General features: G+C 43.1%; 1 protein-coding gene across 1 annotated transcript; it reads right to left on the bottom strand.

The window, feature by feature from the left end:
- Nucleotides 1–523: 523 nt before the first annotated feature.
- Nucleotides 524–25,447, bottom strand: ksr1a (kinase suppressor of ras 1a). Its single transcript, XM_083987312.1, has 21 exons — nucleotides 24,913–25,447; nucleotides 16,089–16,229; nucleotides 12,508–12,655; nucleotides 11,261–11,750; nucleotides 9,483–9,664; nucleotides 9,078–9,147; nucleotides 8,843–8,926; nucleotides 8,553–8,614; nucleotides 8,343–8,452; nucleotides 7,830–7,998; nucleotides 7,487–7,528; nucleotides 7,126–7,174; nucleotides 6,960–7,023; nucleotides 5,724–6,017; nucleotides 5,435–5,631; nucleotides 5,222–5,318; nucleotides 4,706–4,839; nucleotides 4,173–4,304; nucleotides 3,937–4,072; nucleotides 3,578–3,711; nucleotides 524–2,223 (listed from the first exon to the last, which is right to left on the bottom strand). The coding sequence occupies exons 1-21, from the start codon at nucleotides 25,144–25,146 to the stop codon at nucleotides 2,217–2,219; spliced, it is 2,976 nt and encodes a 991-aa protein (XP_083843438.1). The 5' UTR covers nucleotides 25,147–25,447; the 3' UTR covers nucleotides 524–2,216.

The following is a 25,447-nucleotide window of genomic DNA, read 5'->3' as shown; positions in this document are numbered from 1 at the left end:
CTCTTTTTTTCTATCTGCAGGGATTAAACCCATTCAGTGTGCTCCTCAGTCGATTGAAAGCTTACACACTCATGAGTGGTGGATTTCTATTGTCCTGGGACAACAACCAGCCTCCTTTCAGTGATTTTTCACACCACTTCCCTGATGAGCCTGCAGCAATGCCCCATTGATTGGCTGGTAAAATGTGGGATTATTGTTGTAAATATAAATATATGCTTTGGTTTCCACATATTCATATTCATGTGCCTCAAATCTTTCTGCTAATCACCACCTTAGAGTCAGAGCTCATTTCTTAGATAAAGCCAAATCAACTCAACAAAAAAAATCAAAGAGATTGAATTTATGACATCATATGCATTTCTGTAAAATTAAAATTCCACTTTTTTTTTTGTGTGGCACGCACACATTTCTCCTGCAGGAAAATAACTGCATCAATTCTGGTTTTACATGACAAGCCTCATTTTATTGTCTTCCATGGATGAAAACAGAAACTGCGTGTACAGAATGGTAGTCACATGCAATACAAAAATATGAATTTTTACAGTAACATAAAAAAACATGTATTGGCCCATTCTAAAAATTGTACAGCATTTATAGTATTTTATACATGAAAAAAATATAAATATATATACACATCTGTAATAGCCATAGCAGTACCTATTCAAAAATGTCGTGATGTAGTTTACATATAAAATGTTTATACAAATATTAGAAGAATCATGTTAATTTGCTATACATTAAATAATGTATGTACATTACATACCATTGGATTTTGCAACACAACATTTACTGCAATCTTTCACGAAAACCAACCCTACGTGTTCCAACACATTACGCTCACTCAGTCACACACCCACACCCACACACGCCCACACACACACACACACACACAACACATAAATACAAGCACACCAACTGAAGCCAGCAATCACAAACAGTATGCACAAGCGCGCACAAGAGGTAATGTTTTAGGAAGATATAGGACACTTTTGCGCCAGGTTCCTGATTTTCTTTTTTTTTCCTTTTCTTTTTGCGCAGAGAATGAAAATCACTCACCTTCTCGAAAGAAGGACCTTTCTTAGGAACTCATATTCTTATAAAGTGCACTTTACACTTCAATGGATGGACGCTATTATTAAAAAAGTATTTAATCATAAATAGTCAGCATTTATTCTATTCCCGTGTGGATTGTGAATGATGTAGGGAATATTTCACCTGTTTCTTTTCCTTTCAGCTGTGGTTTTAGCAAACACAAGTCTTCATCAGTGCCCTGTTTTTTCAAATGCATCCAATAAACAGTGAATTGAACAGGTTATACTCCAAAAAAGACAACATACAAGTGAGCATATCACACTGTCTGAGCCTCTGAGATCCTCAGAAGTATTAAAGAAAACACTGCAAATATGACTATTCAAAAATCAAAACTAAACAACAACGTAAAAAGAGTTCATGATTATTTTTTTTATCTCCTGTTGACAAAGTGCATATTGTGTCTAGACATGGGCAGGTGAACATCTCAGCACATGCCATCACACAACCATTAAAAAAAAAAAAAGAAGAAGAGAAAAAAAAAAAAGAACCGAGGGAGAGGAGCTGAGAGGCAGTCGGTCTGAGAACATCACTCAAGCAGCCTGTCAAACGCATGTCAAACCCCCAGGGAAAACATAGATAAATGAAGTGGTCCATTTGGTAGTAGGGTTCATTTTACGTCCAGCAGTGTGTGTTTGTGTGTGTGTGTGTGTGTGTTTCAGAGAGAGAAAGAGCCATGTGGTCAGGCCCCCCCAAACCTCCCCCCGGCGAGAACAACCACATCACAGCAGCACAGAGAAGGTGAGCAGGGCCGAGGACAGGGCAGCCATCAGCAGGCACAGACCACAGCACACCAGTCAGTCTCAGCACAGACACCACAAGCCAGTTATTCACAAGCCTCCGCGTCCCCAACGACATCACAGAACAAAACCAAGAAGGAAGGCAAAGAGATATTAGACGAAATGGGGGTGGGTGGGGGGATAACCTCCGCCACACCTCAGTCCACCGATCCTCTCTTCCCAACAAGAAAACAGTTAGACATGGAAGATCAGACTGTGGATTAGTGGAAGCAGTGTCTGTTTCAGGCAGAGGCAATGCTTTGATCAATCCTGTTAGAGTTAAGGATTCAGGAGCATGCAAGGCAGACCCAGGCTTTGTTTTGCATTGCTTATGTTTCAGAGTGACTGCTACAACCTAGATTAGAAAACAGAATCAGAAAAGAGAGGAAAGAGCAAAAGGAAAAACACAAACGTTAGACGGTTAGTGTAAGTGGAATGAGCTCACAGTGAAGAAAGCATCATTTGAAAAGCAGCAAGATATTACACACATGTAAGATTAGTCCAAAAAAAGACTTTCACTTCATAAAAACAGGGCCAGACTTTGTAAGTTCAATTAACAACAAAGTCGCAGCAGCACAACCCCTTTAAGTCATTTGTGTTGTTTTCTTCTGAAGAAAACATCCCATCACTCAGTTAAACAAAACCAGCATTTAACCAATTTACAGGATCATCAGTGAAGCCTGCGATTACTGGTTTTACATTCAAAGCAAACTGTAAACAACAAGCAGAAAACAAGTGGGAAGCATCAAGTCAAAGTGAAGCTGTAATGAAGTCATGTAAATGAATGTGCGGCTGCGGAAAGTGGGAAAAAGGACGAAAGGACGAAATCCGGTCTGGTGTAGGAAGAAATAGGAGGATGAAAAAACTAGTGAAGATGGAAACAAAAAGGATAAAAGGTGGAAAAGCTTAAAGTTCATTTTCCTGAATGTTTAGGTCCAAAACGTCTAATGACCACAGCTTTTGTATTTTTATTTGGTTCTTTCACATGTTGGAGAGTTAATCTTAACTTAGATTGAATTCGTTTGTGGTGACCTCAGTTTCACACATGCACGAGGACAAAAATAAATATGAATATGATTACGTTTCTTAGTTGTGTGCATCTGTCATATAACTTTTTAAATATATGTGACATCTCTGTGCAAGGAAGTGAAAACTGCCAAAACTATCCAATCACATTGTGCGACAATCTGGCGTTAATACTAAATATACTAGGCGGTGTCATTCGGACTTTTTGTTTTCCCTTTCACAAATGCATCATATTTCAGTGAAACAGAGTTGTTTGATGAGGAATAAATTAATTCACATCTACATATAGAAACCACAAAGTTCACATTTCATGTAAGAGCCAGTGACAGTAGCTGGGAGGATCTACAGTGTGCCATGGAGCAGTGACACAGTGCATTTGGTCATGTGTGATGCTGAGCAGAAATGTTGAAACCTATTTATCAAAACCTGTTTATCGCATCATATATTCATCTTATAAAATATAACAAATATGAATCTCTTTTATAAATAAGACTATGTAACTCTGAGGCTGAGAAGATTCTGCTTCAGCCTCATATTGTTTGCGTCAATGACGGATCATCACTGACAGGCCACTGTACCACAAGGAATCAAAGGATGCACAAAAAGGACTAAGGGATCTTTTGTTTCTTTCTTTCATTCTTTCTCCAGTGTCTTCAAACGGTCCTTCATTTCTGGATACCTACTCTGCAGACTTCCAGAAGTGTCCGGGGTGGGACAGCCTGCGGTTGAGTTTGGGCAGCTTCTCCAGCATGTCAGCCAGCTGGGTGAAGGTTGGCCGCTCTCTCAGGTCATACGCCCAGCAGGCAGAGAGGATCTCCTGAGGTGACAAACCACTGTGGGTCAATGCACTTGACAAAGCAGCAGGTCACATACACACTCTCCCACACTGTGCACTATGAAAGATGATCGATCTTAAAAAAAAGTTTCACAACACATTGATATCTCTGAGCGTGGTTGATTATTTGCCACTCTCATATACACACTGAATAAAAGATGAATATTTGTGAATTGCTGACACACTTGTGCGTCTTTTTTAACTCACAGTGACCTCCTTGCCCAAGCTGATCTCCGCCAGGACCTTCTTTATGCCCTCTCCGCTGCCCACTTGCCAGATGGTAGCTTCCACATGCTGGTTGGTGATTGGCCAGTCCCTAGCCTGAAGCTCATACCAAATGGTGCTGGGAGAGGGGGAGGAAAGCAGAGGTATGATTATTCTGTGAAGTGGTAGATCTCCTGAGCTTAAACTTCAGTAAACTACAGCGAGTGTGCAGAGCTTACCCGAAGGCGTACACATCTGCTGCCGTGGAGAAAGGGAGGCGGTCCTCATTGTTACCTGGGCTCATCTTTCGCACTATCTCCGGTGCGAGATAGCAAATCCAGCCATGTGGAAGTTTTAGTTTATTCTCACGCCTAAGGGAATAAAGTACACATTTTTCAGTAACAAATCAAATGGAGTGGAAAATCTGAGTGGAAAGACGCATTAACCTGAGTGGAAAATGCATTAACTAGATGCACTCCTAGAACACTACTGTGTTCAAAGCAGCTATTCATGCAGCTCCACACAAAGGACGAAACCAAATTAGCAAGCAAGTGTGTTGAACATGTGTTCGGGAACAAGAGTGTGTTGGAAATGATTCAGGTTTTATAATCAGGAGACTTCTCTAAAGGGACACGCCTGCAGCACCGGAGTCACTGTGGACCTCGGCACATTATTATAAATCACTGGACCTCCCTGGGTAATATCAGTGTGGTGTGAACAGCACTTTGGCTGAGGTTGTGTTTTTAAGGCCTCCTGAGTGGCGTTTTCTCACCTCCCCTCCTGAACAACTCCAGAGATCCCGAATAGCCCGAAGTCTGTGATCACGACTTTATTGGTATCATGAAAAACGTTCTTCGACTTCAGATCTTTGTGAACGATGCCTTTAGCGTGCAGGTAGCCCATTCCCTGTGTCGGAGGACAAATGGTGACACTTAAATTAAAAGAGCAGTCACACAGGCTCTGGTGTTCATTTAAACACAAATGTGCATGTTTAAGCTGTTCAAAGTGCACGTGGGGAATTGCATTAGCTCGACTGACTCAAAAAAGAAATGCTCTTGTTACATTAATTACACACAATTAGAAAAATGATAACATGTCCTTCATAATGGAAAAACATTTTTGTTTTTGCTATAATACAGATCTCCTGTTTTTTTCTAATGAAAATATTCTACAGAGCCAGTTCCTGGACATGAAATCTGATGCTTCTAAAGGCTCAAATCACCGCCTGGATCACACATAATCCAAAACATTAAAGTGAGCTTCGAAAAGATATATGAGAATAATTTACCTTTACGATCTCCTGAGCGATTTGTCTTGTCTTATTAATGTCCAAAGTGTTTTTAGTGTCTCTAACAACTGAATACAGTGTCCTCCCTTTGCAGAAACTGTGTGGACACAGAGGATAGAATAAAGATCAGATAAAGTGGATTAAAAACAACATCATCATCATGTATCTGGGTTTAAATCATCTTAGGGGTGTGTTTGATATTTCTGATCTCACCTGGTGATGATGGCTAAGTGGGGTGGAGCCATGCAGGCGCCCATGAAGAGGACCACATTCTCATGCCTGGTCTGCCTGTAGTTCATCACCTCCTTTTTAAAGAGCTTCAGGTGGTCCTGATTGTTCCCGTCGATCTCAAGAAGTCGGATGGCCACCTCGCCGTGCCACCGACCCTTGTGCACTTTGCCCCAGCGGCCCTGCGTGACCGAAAGAGCTGCTTCAGCAAGTGTGTCTTTTCAGAATGCGATACTGTACGTGGACTGACAAATATCAATTTCAGATGTCTCACCTTCCCTATGAGCTCTCCGAGGTCCAGCTGCTCAAAAGGGATGTCCCACTCCTGCAGGTAGACGCTGGTCTGACTGGGCTTGCGGGAGATGGGGCCCTTCCACTGGTTCCCCCGAGAGCTGGGCAGATCGTCCAGCTCGTCGCCCTCCATTTCCCCGTCCGAGCCCATATTCATCCTCATCTCTTCCCCGTCGTCCTCGTCCTCTCCTTCGTCCTCATTCTCATCCTCCTCTTCCTCGTTGTCCTCCTCTGCTTCTGGGTCTTCATCCTCAACCTCAATTTCCTCCTCCCCTTCCTACAAGAGTGTGGTGATGGCTTTGTTATGCTACTACATAGAAAACGATAAGTCTATTTGGGGGAAAAAAAAGTATTTTTTCTATTCTTACCAATCAAAGAAAAAAAACGTCATGTTCATCTCCATATTTTATTTGTCAGGTAGTTTATAGTGTTTTAAATCCTCATTATAGCGCATCTGCAGTGTCTGGGCGTGTATTTAAACGTTGACAGAGGGTGAGCTGGTTGAAAAATGTCCCGTTGTTCTTTAATAGATTCTGTGCAATGTGAGCCAGCATTGACTTGTAATTATTGTTTCCCCCTTTGTCTCCAGCTCCGTGTTGCTGTCTCAGTGGTAAAAGTTGTAAAAATGTTCATGTCAGCAAGTCTCTCCTGGTGAAATGAGCAACATCACAACCTCAGCACAATCGCAGGCAAACAGGTCAGCCTGGTTCCAATAAACAAATGTCAGAGGAGAAATGACTTTCCAGTCATACGGCAGTCGTTTACAAGAAACTCGTCATCGGGGTATTTTTAATGACATGAATAATTTGCTATAATCACACTGCGGCGCTCACCAAAATGACTTGCTGTACCTGAGTAAATATAGTAGCTCTGACGCCCTTTTAACTGCTCAATATAGAAATGAGTTTGACCTGAGCTGCTCTGCTTTGACAGCTGATATTCATAACTTGTTTTGCTGCCACAACAAACAGCCATTCAAATCGTCTAATGTGATGACAGTTTGGGTCAACGTCACCAGTTTTAGCTTTGTCTGAGGTTACAGGACTAATTTGCATCCCGTGGCAACAGCCCAGAGCTTTACAGGCCTGTTAACAGGCATTGTTGCTCTACGATGACAGCCGACTCTTTGTGTCCTTCAACTTTACTTACTTCAGAAGTGTGACAACCTCATTACACTGACAGCAAAACCTGAACGAAGAGTAGATTCATTCCACATTACCTCTTCATCTTCATCTTCTACCAGGTCAGGATGTATGTCATCTGCTGACTGCTCGATCTCATTGCTGCGGTACAGAAAACATATATCAGAGAGGTAAAATACATGAAAGACTAAGTATTGAAACTAAATGAACTTTGTGAATGTTTTTTGTGTGTAAATGTCTTACACAGTGTCTTGTAGGACATCAGAGTGCAAATGAGCAGGACTGGAGACATCTGCAGAGAAACAGAAGGTGCATCAAGAAGGAGAAGAAGGAGGATTTTTCTTTCCTCGCTCCCACCACATGAACATGACTGCCCGTGCAACTCCCTACTACCGCCAGCAGGTGGCGTCAAAAGGCTGCTAAAGTGTCATCATGCAAATCCCAGTGCTGGCACACAGTAAACGGTAAAGCTACAGCAACTGCTACGACCCCTAAAAGCAAACATGCAGAGGACAGAGAGAGCTGCAGGGGGATCTACGGTTTGGAAGAGTGGGATGATGGGACACGAGCAATGCAGCATGACATTTCAGGACTGTCAACTCACCAGGGAAGATAAACTGCTGTCTATGCTGAAAGTAACAGGCAGCTTTTGCAAAAAAGAGAGGGGAAAGACCATCAAGCATGGCACAGAGAGAGAGGCTCTTGGTAAGAAAAGCCTTGAGTTAACAGATGTTATAAAATAAAGTGCAGTTGTTTTCCAGTGTTAATATGGAGAGAGAGGAGGAGAGATTGTGTGTCTTTGTGTGAGGTTCATATAATTACATATTATTAAGCTGGAACAGTGTTTTAGGAGCAACAATCTGTACACTGAGGAGAAATCAACTACATGCACATATGTGTCTGTGTTTTTTCCCCCCCCGACATGTCCCTCTGTATCCGAAGCTTACCGGGGAAGTTGAAGCGACTGTCCCGATGACCTTTGGGCGAGGGGTTGGGTGGTGGCGTGGCGCTCGGGGGGTTGCTCTGCTGAAATGGCGCTGGGGAGGAAGGTGTGGATGAAGTGGTGGAGGACGGATTGCTGCTGGAGTCCAGCTGGTTCAGCACTGGAGGATGGTCCTGGTGGAGCAGGGATGGATGAACACGACACTTATCAGACCTCACAGATGATGATGATGATGGTCGTATTATGTTTCAGATTCTACATTTAATTTTTCAGTTACAGAGTTGGATAGCAGAAAATAACATTTGTTGTCATGGGGGAGCATCATAGATTTAATAATGTTTGGTTGTTTTTAGAGCAGATATTGAAAACGCTGACAAGCCAGTGCCAGTGTAGATGAGCTCAGAGTGAAAAACAGGTTGTATCTGCAGGATAGGAATCCAGCACAGTTTAAACTGACTACATGTAGTGATGCTCTGTGCTGTAATGCAGAACTCCTGCGCCTTTTTTTTTTTTATACCTTTTTTGTAATGGCCTTTGGTAGTGTGCCAAACTGCGGTGCTTCTGGCGGCCGGTCCACAGGGTTGTTTATATCGGATGGAACAGACTCGGTCCTCCGAATTTTGGCAACTAGGAGATAAATGGGAAATGTCACAACATACGCACACAGATGTAGCCAAAATAAACCCTGTCCAGCGACTGCAGACTGAGGATTAAAGATCAATCTTACTTGGTAGAAAGGAGATTCTGCAGGATGGAGCTTCCTTTGTGCACTTGTTGTGGCACTTTAACCTGCACAGAAAGATGCAGCACATGAGACCCACTAGTGATCAGCACTTACAAACACATCTCTAAAGCCCATATAAAGATCTAGTCAAGGTTCCCTAACTTGCAAACTCACATATGGCAGAAGATTAATCCCTAACAGAGCTTTCTTACACTACTATTATAAAGTCTCAAGTAATAACAAAATAACTTGATGTTGATTTAAAACTATTTAACAGATGGTGCTCAACTCACCGACAGTGTTTGCACTTAACCCCAAACATCATGTTCTTCTGACACACCTGACATGTCTGGGACAGCCAGGACTTTGTTGAAAACCTAAACAAAGACAACAATTTTTTTTTAGAGGAGTACATTACTGGAGAGTTATTATCATTATCATTATTATAGTTATTTCAATTTAGCTGTTTTCCTTTTTTATGACATAAGCTTTGGAAAGAGAAGAATTAATAGCAGAGGAATGATCTACCTGTGTGTGACTGCTAGACCTATGTCTCTCCTCACTGCTTGTGGGGAGCTGCGATGCACTGCTACGTTATCTAGTCGGGGAGAAAGAGATAGAAGGAAGGAGAGAAACATTAAGAGGAGGATTGGCTTATGTCTCGAAAGACTACCTACTAAAGTGACACCGGTGGTTAATCACATACAAAATGGAGCATTTAAAATTAAGATTTTGTCATTGGCACAGGGTCAAACCACATTTGGAAGGTGAGCAATGCTAATTTCTCCAGAACCCATTAGGTAACCAAACTATGCTGATTTAATCCCAGAAGTCCTAGTCATTATACACAGATCCAAGTGCAGGAAAAAAAAAATCTCATTGTAGACTCATCAAATCAGCAAAAATCTAAATTCACAGATGTAAATGACTCACTCTTAATGGTGCTGTGCTCTTCCAGTAGGGTGGGCGTCCCAGGCAGGGTGTAAGGTGCTGTGGTGGTAGCTGGGGTGACTCCGGGTGTACGCGCAGATATGGTGGGGTAGCGAGAAGGCAAGTCCTCACATCCGTTCCCGTTGACTTGCATATTTAGGAACAACTTATTCTTTCTAACACATCTGAAGAGAGGGGAAACAAAAAAAAAAACTGAGTACCTGTAGGTGCTACCTCTGACAGTTGCACAGACTAGATTTGATACCTCTGCAGGTGCACAGCACTGCTTACACACTGTAGTGTACGATACAGATTATGTAAGGGATAGAGAGAGACACACACACACACACACACACGTTGAGTTACTTAAATAGCCCTGGCATGGGATGGAGCCAGGGTGACATCCTTAACACCTAGACTGAACTCACAAGGACTGAAGCGGCAGACAGTGCCAGTTCTTTGCTTGATATCCACACATGCACAAACACACGTGAGTGATCACAATGTTCTGTTCAATCAGCTATCAGACCTGTGACCTGGATAAACTAGCAGGATTATCTGGGTGTGCGTTAGAAGCACTGAATCTATGTCAGGCATATTTACTTTGCCTTTATCAGTTTTGTTTTGTTTTTCCCCCCAGTAAAGCTTTCCATAAACAGACAGGATATTATGGATAAACATGTGGCTTGTTTGTGCGTGCACATCCAATCACAATAGAGATACAGAGAGATGAGGGGGGAAAAATGAGGGAAAGAGAGAGATTGTGTTTGTGTTGCCACCTCTGAGCATTAGTCCTAGGAAATACTTCCTGTTTTGACATGACTCATAATCTCTTGGAATCTATGTGAGGATTAGCTCCACTCATATACAGTGAGAGCAAAGGAGCAACAGGCAGGATGGGAAAGGATGTGGGAGAGGAAGAGGGAAAGAGAGAGAGAGAGAGAGAGAGAGAGAGAGAGAGAGAGAGAGAGAGTGAATGTGAAGCTAAGTGACTGTTGGACTGAAGTCAGAATGAGACACTGGGCAGATGCTTTCAGAAGAAAACCGCACCAGGAGCAGTTTATTATAACTCAGTAGGTTATGGGAAGAATTAGGCTTCATAACAATAACAACAATAACCCATTTACTGTTATTCTACCATGATCATTCTCATTTAAAGTGGGACACAGCACCCTCTACTGCTATTTGCAGATATTTCAGCAACATTTGCTCCCTCCATTTCCCATTGTGTGACATTTTTATACATCCAATGTCTAATTTTACACTGTTCAGGATGTATCATTATTAATCTGTGTCACAGCGGAAATATTTTGTGAATTTGTATCTTGTATGCTGGTGTTCAAATAATCAGTTATGTCATCAATTAACAGCAGCAGGACTGTTTCACCATTATACATAACACTGCATGTATGAATCATATATTCTGTCAATTTAATTGTAATTTAAGAGGTTTTAGTATCAACGTCGTTAGCATCTGGATTCCTCACGCTGGTCATCAGTAAAAGAACAAGGTTCTCACAGAACAGGCAGCAAACATCGGACTGTAATAATTCCTGCTTTGAACTGGAAAGACAAACCACACAAGCAGCACAGCAAAGTTTCCCACACTCCCCGGTGCCTGTAAACCTGTGCTAACAAAGCCAACACTGGCAATCTGTTATAATAACAATGTGATCTGAGGATTCCCATCCAGCTCTGCTCTGACCTACTTATGAAAAGCTGTGGACAAAGTGAATGTTGTAACAGTGTGTTAGTCCAGACAGTTTGATCTGAGCACCTACTTGTTGGTGGGAGGCTCTTCGATGCGGTTGCCCAGCTGGGACTCGTGGCTCTTGCTGCGCGTCAGGGTGATGTTGGGAAGCAGATGCAGCACCTTGCGGGAAGGAGGCGGAGGGGTGCAGGGGGGCTTCAGTCTGTGACGCCTCTTTGACGGCGGGGTTATGGGCGGGGTGGACGTGTGCCCGTGAAGCCGGTTCGCCCGAGCGAAGGACATGGGGAACGGGTCCGTGAGGGGGCTTTCGCCGTAGACGTGCGACGCCAGCGCCTCGGGCGTGGGCGCCGCTGAAACCGAGCCCGAGCGGGGGTGAGGGAAGGTGGCGCAGGGCGTCGACGGGGTGGACTGGATGGCCGACGGGCGGGCGAGAGGTGAGGGGCTGTGAGGCCGGAGTGGCGTTCCCAGGCCGCTCAGCTGGTCTGCAGTCAGTAGAGACCCGCTGTCCCTCCTGGTGGGCTCGGACTGCCAGGCGCTGCTGTCGTCCCTCAGCTCGCCTCCTGGACGGAAAAAAATCGATTCACATAAGTATCGCGATATTTTTTTGACGATTTCTAAATTGATTTTTTTTTTTAAATCGATATATATATATATTTTTTTAGATTTTTCAAAAAATATTGTGCAATGTGCATTTGTTTGCCTTTTTTACATACAGAGAATCCAGGTTTTGAAAAGGGTTTAAGTTCACTTTATAATGGAGTATGTTCATTTATAGGCTCCTACAGTATTTGTGTGAAGATACATGTTAAAATGTAGCAGTTTACCTCAGTCTATATCTCATTTTGTCAGAAAGGTTTCAGAAGCCTGTTTTTTCTATTTATTATTATTTTATCTATTTTTATTTTTATCTATTTTTCTATTTCTTTTATTTTTGCCTCTTTTATGCAGTCCAGGCTTTTGAAAAGAGAGTAAACATATATATTGCTGCTGAATAAATCTTAAAAACTGACTAACATGTGATGTGTATTTTTTGGGGGAAATATGGTTCCAGGAATAGTCTGTAGACAATCATAATCATTCAACTGTTTCACTGGTGTTAAAAATGCAGACAAAAAATCGAGAAAATCGGCAATATTGTAGAATTGCAATTTAAATCAAATCGGCATCCAAAAAAATCGTAGAAGAATGGAATCAGGAGAAAAGCATATCGTCCCAGCCCTAACGGATCGGACAGTATACTAAGTTAGGACGCTCTGAATAGAACACAGAGTGATGCATTTGATCAAGGAGCTTCCCATGGAGCAAACACACACATACCTGATTCAGTGGCGCTTTTCAGACAGGAGAGGGCAGCACTGAGCCTGGCATATTCCTCTGAACTGGACCCTAGTCTTCGCATTGTGTCCCTCACCTGAGCACCTGTCATCTGCACTAAGGCATCCAGGGACAACTTGGCTTCCACCGACTGTAGGGGAGCAACACAGAGAGAGAGAGAGATGATGAGCACTCAATAAGCTGATGAACACAAGAAATACACAATGATATTTTTTATATAACATTAATATCGCAGCATTAAAGGGAGAGCATTCTTGCTACTAAATAGGTCATGTGTGAAAGTGGAGTTCACTCTTATTTTTTATTTCACAAGATAAAAGTACAAAAATGACCTTCTTCCTACTTCCCAACCAAAAGCTAAAGAGTGGAATTTAAACATATTCATATGGACATGTCTGATATACAGTATATGCAGTAGCTGTCTGAACTCATGCTTGTATGATTACAAGTAGTACAACTGTACCTTTACATTGCTTTTTCACTATTTTTTATGTTTTATTAAATGTGAGACTGGTGGTCAAGCAGAGACCTTTATTGAGGATAAAAACTCTATATTAGCTGAGCAGCAGCAGGGGATTTTATATCTATCTATCTATGTATGGATGAAGGCCTAGCAGCCTGTGGTATATGCTGTTTATTTCATGTTCACTTGCTATAGGACAGGACAGGAGGCCAAATGACAGCACAAACAACAAAGACGGAAACAGGTGATAGTCCAGTGATTATACTGTGATTTTAGGATGTTTTTTTTTTTTTTTTTTGACATGGGAAGTACGCAATTGCTTATCAGTCAGGTTAAATCCTTGCTCTGAGAGGGCAAACACTGATCAGAAAAACTAGGGCAAGCTCCCACAATCATGTGTACACTGTAAGCAAAAAGGAAGCGCGCACACACTCTCTCTCTCTCTCACACACACACACATACACACACAGCTACATAAACTCAAGGGTGAGTGATGTGATATTCAGAAGTGGCTGTGGGCTCTCTGCTCTCCTCCCACCTCCTCGCTCATAATAACATTACAATATTAGCACCGTGAACGACATAGCTAGCATGCATGATTGCTATACAGCACAGGGGTCTTCTTGATACAAGCATTACTGGATTACTATGGATGGGCACAGAGCCATTAATAAAACATTGTAGTTGAATCTGTATGGGCTTTAGATAATATATTCCTGATGGTGTATTTCAAAAATAATTGTAACTGTAACAAATCTTATAATGTGAGAGTTTTTGTTTGGAGAGGTTTCTGGTCTCACCTTGGCCTGGCTCAGAGCGCTTTGGCAACAGCGTCTGGTGACCAACCCAGTGTTAATCAAGATAAGGCTACTCATTACAGCCACAGACAAACTTAATTAGTCCACACAAAGACACACATGCTCGTTTAGGAAGTTTGCCAACATGGTAGCCACATGTTTGTGGAACGTTACGTAACACCTCGCTGTCAGTCTCAGTGCATGAGCAGAGAGGGTGTCTTCCAGATTAAGGACAAATAATACACTCGTTGTAATGTTTTCTCTTTTTTTTTTTTTGGACCATCCCTTACATAATCCAGCCTTCGTAGTATAGAGTGAAGTCATCTCAATCTAATAATGTTTGATCTAAATGGGTCATCAACATGCCATGATGGCTCTACATCTTTTGGGAAATCCACCAGATCTACTTTCACTACGCTATCAAAACCTCTTCTTTTCTAGCACACAGCTGAATTCTTGGAAGGGAAAAAGGTGGTGAGGTTTAGTCTGAAAAGCAAACACGCACTAAGAGGATATGAAGTCAAAGATACGTCTGAACAGAAGACGGGTAATCAGATATGGAACAATGCCGTCAAACTCAATAAAAAAAAAAGCATGCACAGGATTCAGACATATTAAAGAAAAACAAGTGCGGAAACATTTAAAATAAGCAGATTGGTGTTAGGTCTCAAAATAAAGACAAACAGGACAAGATCAATACAAACATACAGTAGCTGAGGGGGGATTACAACTGTTTATAGCAGCACAGGAAGGGAAGTGGAGGGAGTGAAAATCACAAATCATGCAGGTGAATGACAGTTGCACCAAAGTTGTGACACCGGGAAATGAGTGGATTTAATGAATTTTTGACTGCTGTGTAAAAGCAGCTGGTGGAGGGAAAAGACAGAGACCTTAAAGTGCAAACACTTCTGCAGAGGTGCACGCATATTTACTGCAATGCAATGATAACTAAGAAATGAAAAAAAAACAGCTGTTATCTCCTGAGTCAGAACAAGATAAATAAAATATTAAAAAATGACTGTGCAAAGCAAAGGCAACAGTGTCATGGTGATCTAAAATGACCTGACTGGCTCCACTGCCGTGAGAAATGTTTGATTTTTAATTTACAATCCAAAACAACTGTATTGATATAACGGAACTTTCCCTTCATGAAGTCTTTCCATTAGGACGCCCACTGCTCCAGAGAGAGGCCAGAGTCAAGTATGACTGAGCACAATACTCAGTCTCTCAACACAAAGGTTAACACAGCTGCCACCATACTTTTGGTGTCCTACATTACACTATTTTTCATAGAATGACTCTAAATGGAGCCAAAGATGAGGCTTATCGTGTTCCTTAACCTGTCACATATAGACAATGGATTGCATTTATTACTTTGCGGGTCTGCTTAACATTGCTGCACTTGTCCGCATTACATCTGCAGCGCAGTGGAGTATCAATCGTGAATCACTCCATGTAAACAAACGTTTCGCTTTTACAACATCGACTCCCAAAGCAATGATCCTCTGGAGTGTTAATGTTTAGACAAGTCCAAGTTCACCATAGAAATTTAAGGGAAACCATAAATTCACAATGACTTTTAAAGTGGCACAGTCAGTAGCTATGACTATGATTTTTATTGAAATAGTTTAGTTCTTGTTTGGAGAACAGATTACTAGCAACTCAGCATTGAATTTGACTGAATTCAAAGGTTAAGAAGGGAGTAAAATTAAAACAGAAAATTAAAAGATACCTGATTTATCTTTGACAAAGAGAGATTCCACACCAGCAAAGGCAAATATAATCTTTAAGCCTTTTAAAAAAATATATAAATACAGACTTTCACAAAGGAGCACTCCAGCCTCACTAACATGGCATACAGATATAAATGGCAGCAGGCTGGGAACTAGATTTTAAGGAAACCAAGAGGAGTTTGTTTGTGGGAGGTGAAGCGAGTATATCCTGTCTAAGTAGTGGTGAGCAGTCTCGTTACTTTCCATATAAGTCTCGTGAAATATGTTTTTTGGATGTTGACATGAAAATACAAGGAGAAAAAAAAAATCTGAGCTGAAGTTCAGATTTGTTGCCACTCTGCAGCTGCATCATCATCATCATCATCATAAAAATGACTCAGATTCTTTTTTAGAAAGGCATTTTGCTGGTCTCTGGTCAAGCATTCCTCATGCATATGTGAGCCAGAGACTGAGTTCACATGCTGAATACAGATAAATGAGACACAAACACAGTCGCCCCGGCTTATGGAGAAGCGGAGGCGAGAAGACGCGCCGGCCGGCGTTCTCACACACAAAACAACATTGACCCACCTCGATGAGCTCCGGCCGCAGGTTGATGGTGCGTAGCCAATCTCGTAGGTGTGGGTAGCTGTCCAGGGCCTCGGGCCTCTCGGTCTCTGGCACTTTCTGCTTGCACTGCAGCTGTTTACAGATGTATTTCATCAGCTTCACCTGCAGGGAGCAACAGAGAACACAGCGCTGTGATGGGAGGGGCAGGTTAGAGGGGGAGACTCGCAGCATGCTAGGAGCTACAGCTAAGGAGCAGGCCTTCACTGAGGAGGATCTGTCACACCTCTGTGTAGCCAGTGGAGCTGTACTTTTTTTTTTTATTAGTATTCCAAGTGAGATGATACAAGAAACACCCAGCATATGAATTTCTGAATCCCATTATTACTGCAGGTTCTTTATAATATAAGATAAATAAATCTCTGGTGACTATCGCGCCAACAAAAGTGACATTCAATCGTGCATTATCATCGCCTCATCTTATTCAAACAAACTAGATCTTGTCCATCAGCAGCTGCCTTTTCAATACAGTAAGAGGGGTAACCTGATGCAAGTGGCTGTTTTTCCATTCTGAACTCAATGCACCTGCAGTAATGACTCCAGTGTTTGTTTAACCCAATTTCCCAGTGCCCCCAGTGCACAAGACAGTTAATTAGATACAAACAGCTATTATTATACAGTGGAACAATGAGCTGGTCATCTAATGAGAGCATCTGCGGCGCTGGCACAAGGAACAAGGAAGCCAGCTCCGTTGACCTCAAAGTTCTCGGTGATGGAAGCAACTAAGTCACCGCAGATGATGGTGCGAGACTTTTCCACCGGCGCTTTCCAAGCCCGTGTCAAGTGCAGTGGTCCTGTGAGTAAGTATGACAATGCAAACCGTGGTGTTGGTTTGCAGTGGCTCGCGCCGCGCAGCTCAGCGTGGCCGTATAGAGTGTCTCCTTATCTCACCGTCTATCTGTGAAGAGTCCATTACAGCCGGCAGCACCTTCAGATGAGCTGTGCAACACCAGCTACCTCTCTCGACCCGGCGCGCACCTCTCGAGTGCCTGAACAACAATGAGGAGCGTGTGTCTTTCTCTGCTCATTCACATCCACTCTCCTGAGCTCACAGAGGCTCATTCAGCCACGCTCGACTCCGAAAGAGTTGTGGCCTTGGGATGTAAAAAAGGCTGCTTCACGGCGGCCGACAAAAGCATCTGCACTGTAAGGCCATGGCAATGAAAGTGAGAGAAAGAGGATGGGAAGGAGGTAAATGCTCTCTCTGTGTCTGACGGCAGTTATTCTGCTCTGCTATTACTCGTCAGTTGCAGCTACTGCATGAAAACTAATGAAAGAGAACGTAAAAGAACGTACAGGCAAGGACTGCATTGTAAAAGCTGCAAGTAAAACATGTCAGACATTTAACTGGTGTGTTTTTCTGACACACTGGTATCTGTAGAGTCTGAACCTCCTTTTAGTTGCATGCATTTGACCTTTGGAGGGAAGCCTTTAAGAGCAGCCCCTAACTATGGGTGGAAGGGAGAGATACAGTTTGCTTCCCCCCCTGACATTTTCATTTATTCAGCTTGCAAACACAATATATCATTTAGCAGCACACATGCAAACATAGGCTACTGGTGGCATGTACACCACGTAGCTTGGAAAATGTGAAACTGTGGTATAGCTTTCATATCCATTGCACTTCAAAGCTCACAGAGCATTCAGTGTTTCCATCACCTGCCTGAATTCAGTGCGATTCAGCGAGATGTGGAGCAGCGTGGCACCACAGCACAGGGCCTGTGCTCTTTGTGGCTAATGAGCTAGCCTCCTGCTTTACCTCCCTATACACTAGTGCAGTCCTGTGACGTCAGGTTACCTAGCAACCCCTCTTCTGAGTCGTCAGCAACATTTCAGTGGGATTTTCCCATACATGTGAAACACGGAGCTCAGACACAATACACCTCACACACACACACAAATGTCATCGTGTATCTGTCGCAGCTTCAAAAAAAACATGACTGGTGTTTACTCATCATCACATGCACTAAGTGTTCGCTTTAACTTATTATCATCCTAAATAAGTGAGGTGGACAGGATTACACAAGCCCCCAGATCTCTCACTGATATCAGTAATGTGCATATTTGCGCCGGGAGCGCAGTCGGGTGCGTCGGCAAAACCGTGAGATAATGACAGGCTCCCCCCTTGCATATTATTTTTGGTGCAGAGTGGAGAAAGCAGTGTTTGACGTGTGGCCTGGAGGTGGGAGGAGGAGGAGGAGGAGGGGGGGGAGGAGAGATGGCGTCAGAGCCCACCTGTCAGCGGAGCTAAACAACACCATGGCAACGGACTAATGCCGCGAGGAGATGAGTGACAGCCGGTGTGTCAGCCACCAGAGAGGGGAGAGGAGTCCCAGCAGTGGCCTGCCTGACACAGCAGACCTCACTGCTCCAATTGTTTTCTCAAGGCTCTTGCTGACACAACCACTTTGGTGCACCTGAAAAGGACGGCACGGGCCGATCTGAGATCTGAGCATATTCCAGAAAATGATATTTGCACAGGGAGGTCATTCAATTTGTCTGAACAAGGGGGATAAAATCAAACATAATGTATGGATTCAACATCAAACCACGGAGCAAAGCCTAGTAATTCCTAGGCATCTTTAAAGCAGTGAGACAAATGCAATCTGGAGAAAAACATCTGTACACAATATTCTCAATATCAGCCACAAAGTCAAACAATAGCAGGTATCTTGGAGTATTTTTGGCTGCAGCCTGCAGGCTCCTCTGTCTTTACATGTGGCAGCTGGAGCCAGTGTCACAGTCAGTCAACATGTGACAGCGACAACCGAACCACTGGAGCTGCCAGATAATGCAAATGAAACACAAATTTCAAATATTGCTTTCAAGGGCGCATTTTCATAAAAGGTATCATGCAAGCAGAGCAGACCATGGTGAGCAGACTGATGTTTTGTGGCCGGTGCACAATTTAATCTTAACGCATAAAAAAAAAGAAAAAAAAAGTGACAATGTCAAAAGACAAAAAACACAATGGAAGCGGGCAGGCCTGCTAATGCAGAGGTCAGGTCACATGGACTTTTCAAAAAGGCCGGTGGGGTGGATATACATGGTTGACAGTCCCAGACAATGGCCTGCTGCCCCTCCTCCATCATTGTTATCACCAGCGCGAGCTGACCCCTACACTGGGCTGGAGGGAGGGGGTGGGGGAGTGGTGGGGTTTGGGGAGTGGGGGGGTGTTAAGGTTAGTGTCTGTTCAAGCCTTGACAGCCAACACAAAGACAGTCAGGTCCTTGGCCTTGTTTAGGCTTACAGTTGGACATGTGACATTTTAAATAGAGAATTGTGCATCGTGGGCAGATGCAACATTAAAATAAAAGTCTGTTTAAAATTAATAGTATATATTTTATTTCCCAAAAGGACATACCAGCACATTAAGTATTCCTATACAGCTACAATATAGCATAATTGTACCCATTTCAATCAGAAACCCTGTGCTAACTTTCTTATGATTTGGAGCGAGCCCCCCTCCCTCTTTTTTTTTTTTTTTTTTTTTTACACCACAAAAGAAGTACAGCAGACCTCAAAATTACAGGATGTAATGCAACTCATCCTGAGTCAGTTTAAGAATAGATCAAGGCCTGCCTACACTGTTCAACGATCCTGATTTCAACATCATGCAGCCCATTCTTACTGACTGCACCACTCGTAAGAGGGGGGAGGAAAAAAAAAAAAAAGGAAACAGAGACAGGGTCAGCATTGCTACAGTCACTAAAGTTGTGTTTCCTCTGTACCCTCATGTGAACGACATTCTCCATTGTCTTCTGCTAGGCCTCCGATAGACACACACACATACGTAGACAAACACACACACACACACACACACAGCAGTTGTCATGTCATAAGAAGCAGCCCAGCGGATTGGCTTTGATTCTCCCCTCCCCTTTCCTCCCTGCTCTCCCCTCTTGCACAGGCTCCTTGCGCGTCATTTGATTTTCTTATTTAACAACCAACCCTGAAAACGCGTAGGAAGAAAGATGTCTAAATATAGATGCAGCCACAACAGCTCGCACCGAGAGCACACAGCAAACTCTCTCCAACACCGAGGAGACAAAACAGAGTGACACTCTGCTGTTTGCCGATCATTACACAGAGCAATGATTTAAAAAAAAGAGAGGACGGCAAATTGCTTTTATGTAAACACTAACAGCAATGAATAAATATCTAGAAACATTTGACACCCAACACTGTTTATTGGGTGTTTTTAAGTTAATGTGTGTGGAGCGTATAAACCGATCTGGATCTGGTTTTAAAATAGACAAGCTGCTGAGGTTTTTTAAGTGGATATGATGAAGCGAGGAAAAAAAAAAAATTCTGGGAAACATAAAGAGCTACCGTAAAAGTAACAGAGGCAGCATGAGAGGCAGCAGAGACCAGGCTGAGTGGGATTAACATGTGAAAAGTGAAGTACCAGTTAGCACTCCATTTGAGAGGCCAGTATCATTATCCTCTCACTGGCAAGGCTGAAAAAACACACAGTTCAAGTGGAATAATAAAGCTCTCTCAATGAAAGTATAAAGTGAGTTCAAGCCTCTCTTGATTGCCCTCCAGTGCAATATGGGAGCGATACCCGTTTTACTCTGCCACTGTGACAACTGCGCTGACCTCACACCGCTTGCTCAGGTTTGTCAGGTGAATTAAAGTGGCTTAAATCTTCAGCCGTAACGACATGTATCTATCATGTCGGGATGATTTACGTGGGATTATCTAGACGCTGACAGTGGCAGAGCTTCAACACTTCTAGGTCTATTTCCCGCTCCTCACATCAGGGTTCAAAGGTTAAGCATGACAAGAGGGAGGTTTTGGGGATGTCATGGCTGGAATTTTGAATTAAAATGGTACCAGGATCTGTAGAGGGAGACAAAATCTATGATGAACCCCCCTCCCCTCCCCTCCCCTCCCATCCCCAATTTGCTGACTTTAGAGATGTGAGGCATGTGAAATCTAACGGAGGGTTGAAGCAAGAAGTGAAAGTGCACATTTATGGCAACAAGAGGTTTCAAAACAGTGTGCCAGTAAAGACATAGGAAGTAAGTCTGCTGATCACAACAGCACCCAACCCCCTGCCAGCTCCACTTGTTAGAGGACGAGTAGACCAGGCTCCATGAATATTTGACTCTATATATTATTGTTATGAAGATCTGGATCAGTAATCATCACCATCAGAAAGAGATCCCACAACAGCAAACCAAAGTGGAAAAACTGGTTTAAAAAAAAAGAAAAAAAAGAGGTGCTTTGATGGATTAGTTGACTATAAGTTAAGTCCTTGACAAATAAACTGGTGTTATTCATTATTAATAAATGTTTACTGTTCTCCAGTGAGATATTCTCTTTTGTCTGGTGCCCTCACAGGGAGCTCAAAGGTCAAGGACGGACAAATGGAGGCTGGCAGACTCCACCACATTTACAAAACCTCAGTTTAAAAATGTCACACCAGCTTTAAAAAGGGAGATAATGTGCACGTTGATAGGAAGCAACTGTACTTGTCACTTAACCTTAAAAGTGAATATAAAATGTGTGCCTCATTTTCAAGATTGTCCCTTCCATTGTTTTGATCTGGGTTTAAGCAATTGTGACTGCTCCTGTTGCTTGAATGACAGGAAATTATTTTCAAAGGAATAATCTACTTGGTTTGATCATTACGCATTTCCAATTGAATGAGGAATAGGTGCTCATACTTGCTGCACTCGCCCCTGTAACTGTGGCATTAACAAGACAAAGCAAACAATAAAGGATCATGAGACAGTAAAACATGAGGGACGTCAAAATGAATAAAAAAAAAATTAAAGGGAACAGCTGCAGCTACATGGTTAGACGTTGTGCAGCAAGATCTGTTTACACTCGCTCAACTGAGTGGAGATACCGCAAGAATAACAAACAGTGATATAATCAGCACATCACAAGAAAAAGAAAAGCAGTTGACACTGATAAAGACCTGACGGGGCAAATAAAAAAAATTGTGCCAAATTTTTCTTCAAATGAATCAACAACACTGTATTATCAGTTAGGGGGAAGTTTTGACAAACTGTGACCTAAGAATCTGGCAACAGTTCAATCACAGGCTGTTAAAACAAGATTCAATGAAATATGAATAACAACACAATCAATCTCATCTTGCTGCACAGCGTTCAACAGGGAAAGAGACTGAAATTTGCAAAAACTGGGCCCAGTGTTTGCACCACTGCTGACTTTTGGGGGATAACCCCCTGACAGCAGCCTCAGAGCCACAGGAAAGAGACCTCAGGGCCGTTTTCATAGCCTTCAAGAAACAAGTGCGACCAAGCAGGGCCTGTCCATTGTCATGTAGAACAATGCTGCTGCAAAAATTCATCTACGAGACGGCGCACCTCAGGAAGTACTCTGCCAGATCACGTCCTGTTCCACACAGTGACGGGGTACGCATGACAACAAATAAAGAAGAGTTACAGCGTGTAGAGGAGGGGCATGCCATGAACTTCACTTCACATTTATTTGTAAAAAACTAGTCAAGCCTATACTGTGATCAGAAGAGACATGCTTTAGCCTGTTATGGCTGGAATTTATAAATCATCATTTTTGATTTAAGGAAAAGAAAACCAACAAAAAAACAAAAGGTGAGACAAAATGCTAACTTCAGCAAATGAGCTCCATTGTCACTCACTGTGCAATAGCAGTGGGGTGGGGGGTGAGTGGGGGTCGAGTGTGTAGGGGGGGGGGGGGGGGGGGGGCTCAAATGGACAACCACAAACAGGCCAACTTGATCTGGTCTGGTTTCTATTTCAGTTAATACTTGGAATTTTTCATATAATACCAGGCTTCTTTACTTGAGCCTGTGAAAATGTGCTCCCACACTGTAGCCTGCCAACTCGCACCTGATGCCTGCCAGCGAGCAAAGAGAGCTAACAAATTATTTTCTAGACATTCATACAATTCAACTGGATAAAAAAAACTGCATCAAAAAAACAAACAAACTCAAATAACAAAAACAAAACAGGACTGCTTTGTCATCCCCACCTTGTTCTGAAGTACATCTTCTCCTGCCAGACTTTGATACAACCATAAAAAATGCAAATGCATGTTTTGAGCAGGTGAAATTGTCTCGCTGACGCAAACAGCCTGCGAGTAACAAGATTGCAAATGCGCTGTAACTTTGCAACAACACAATGTTGCTTGAGAGGACTTACTTTGTTCATCAGCCATGATTCTTGACCATTTTGAAGGTCACTTAAAAAAAAAGCCCATCTCAGCCAGGTTTGTGTGCCTGAAACTAAATGCTAGGAGCTTTCTGGAACATTAGTTTTTAGGGGCAACAGCACAATTGTTCGTGGGGTGTTCGGTTATACAGAAATAAAACAGACATGGATAATTGATAGCCTCTAGCCAATCAGGAGTGAATATTCCTTTTACCCACGGTATAACGCTTAAATAAACCATGAGCAAGAAAACCCATTTACCATTGTCTCTACTCTGTCAGTATGTCTGGAGCCTGTTCCAAAGTCACAGTAATCTTACCTGCTACAAGTTCACATTTGTAGCCATTAAACTTGGAATATTCCACTGCTTTTCACAACCCCCATGTCACACCAAAAATGTACTGTATCAGGCCTTGAATACCACCTCCAATCCAACCACACACACACATTAGCCCTCCACCGCAGAAGAGAGGCCTGTCCCCTCATTGCATTGTTACTATCAACATGAAACTGTACTTTCCATGACAGGATTCCTTCAGTCATCTTGCAGCTGAGAATATTACAAAAACAGTATGTGACTGTAAACATCCCATGGGTGGAAACTTGCAGGCCGGAGCTACACTGACCCTTGTGAAATGGGATTATATCTTCAATTCACATTGCAGGAATGATAAGATTCAAACAAAGCATTGATAGGGGTATTTCTACTCTGCATCAGAATTTTTTTGTAGGAATATTTTTTAATATGCATGGAAGCTGAAAGGCTAGGAACATAACGTATCATGTGTGCATCCTCTGCTGATGCCTGCATGCTTCCCCATCGTGCTGCTTGCTGCCTACTATAGTATGATACGCTGAGGCCCCTCTAAAGCCATGGCTCTTCTTGCGCAAAGCAATGTCAAGTCATCCCAACACGACTGAGCTGAATCTGCATCCAGATGCAGGAAAAAGCAGCGCGTAGCTACACCGACCCTGCCTGCTCGCGGCTGGGGGGTGGGAGGAGGTGGTTAACAGATAAACACATGGAACACGTCGTACATTTCGTTTTTTTGTTGTTTTTCTTTTTCTTTCTTTTTTTTTTGCAAATGGCCTATAGACGGTTCACACACGAAATCCCGTGCAGTGGGGGTAGAAGGAGAGAGGGGGTGAGAGAAAAGCATCACAGTCACATAAATAATAGCAGCATGAAGATTATTGAATGTGTGCCATTAGGCCAGGGCTGGATTCAGCTGCACAGCGCGGTGCCGTGAACTATCCGAGAGGCTCCTGACAAATAGGCTATTTCCACCTAGAGAAAGAAAGAGGTCGCACAAATAACCAGATCGGGGCATCACTGATATCTCGATCATTTAGGGATATTCTAGAGGAATAACGAAGCCCACCATACAAAGCAAACCATTCTGTGCAAAGACCTTATAGTAGCCTACATAGGATTATACATTGCAAGCGACAAAATGTGCTCAGCTCACTGACACTCAGTGATAGGGCGCCTCGCTTGCAGCCAATATCCAGCCTATATGAGGCGGACGTAGCGTTAGGGCTTCATGACTCCGCAATTTGACTAGACTGCTCTGTATGGCAGGACCGGGGCTCTGGGCACTATCTGAAAAGCTCATTACCTCTAAAGTGCGGATTTCTTGCTGTGTGAGGTCGTTGGACGCGGCGCATTTGGTCCGTAGCCCCTGTAAACTGGAGATGGAGATATCAATCATATTCTGGATGAGTTCGCATTGATGTAGTGCGGCCATCGCTGCGCCACCGCCGCCGCCGCCGCCGCCACCACCACCACTATCCCTCTCCGGCTGATCATCACTCTCGACCATCTTCCCACCTTTCCCAGACACACTATCCATTCCTCAGCATTGGGCACGGCTGGAAGGGGCTGGAGTCAAACTGTTAAGCTCAAATCAAACATATGCAGCCGTCCAGCGACGCAGCGACCCTATTGTGGAAGTTAGCTGACACCAAATGTCCCCAGCTCCCAATCTGGAAAAGTCAGGATGAGAACTAAATTGTTTTTTTTGTTTTGTTTTGTTTTTTTTAAATCCTCTGACAAAACACGGTGGTCGACGGCAGCCCGGGTGGCGAAGCGCGCTCCAGTCCGGTAACACTCTTGTATTTTCAGTCCGTTCAGGCTACCGACCGACGAGTGGA

This window comes from Trachurus trachurus (assembly GCF_905171665.1).
Source record: "Trachurus trachurus genome assembly, chromosome: 14".
NCBI classification, from domain to species: domain Eukaryota; kingdom Metazoa; phylum Chordata; class Actinopteri; order Carangiformes; family Carangidae; genus Trachurus; species Trachurus trachurus.
The sequence above is the reverse complement of the archived record's forward strand: the minus strand, read 5'-3'. Positions and strand labels throughout refer to the sequence as shown.

Excerpts from the sequence above, each read along its gene's own strand:
- ksr1a (XM_083987312.1), bottom strand. The coding sequence starts at position 25,146 with ATGGATAGTGTGTCTGGGAAAGGTGGGAAGATGGTCGAGAGTGATGAT. Across the intron at positions 16,230-24,912 it reads AAGAAATCCGCACTTTAGAG|GTGAAGCTGATGAAATACAT; the intron begins GTAATGAGCTTT and ends TGCTCCCTGCAG. Across the intron at positions 12,656-16,088 it reads TGCGGCCGGAGCTCATCGAG|TCGGTGGAAGCCAAGTTGTC; the intron begins GTGGGTCAATGT and ends GCTCCCCTACAG.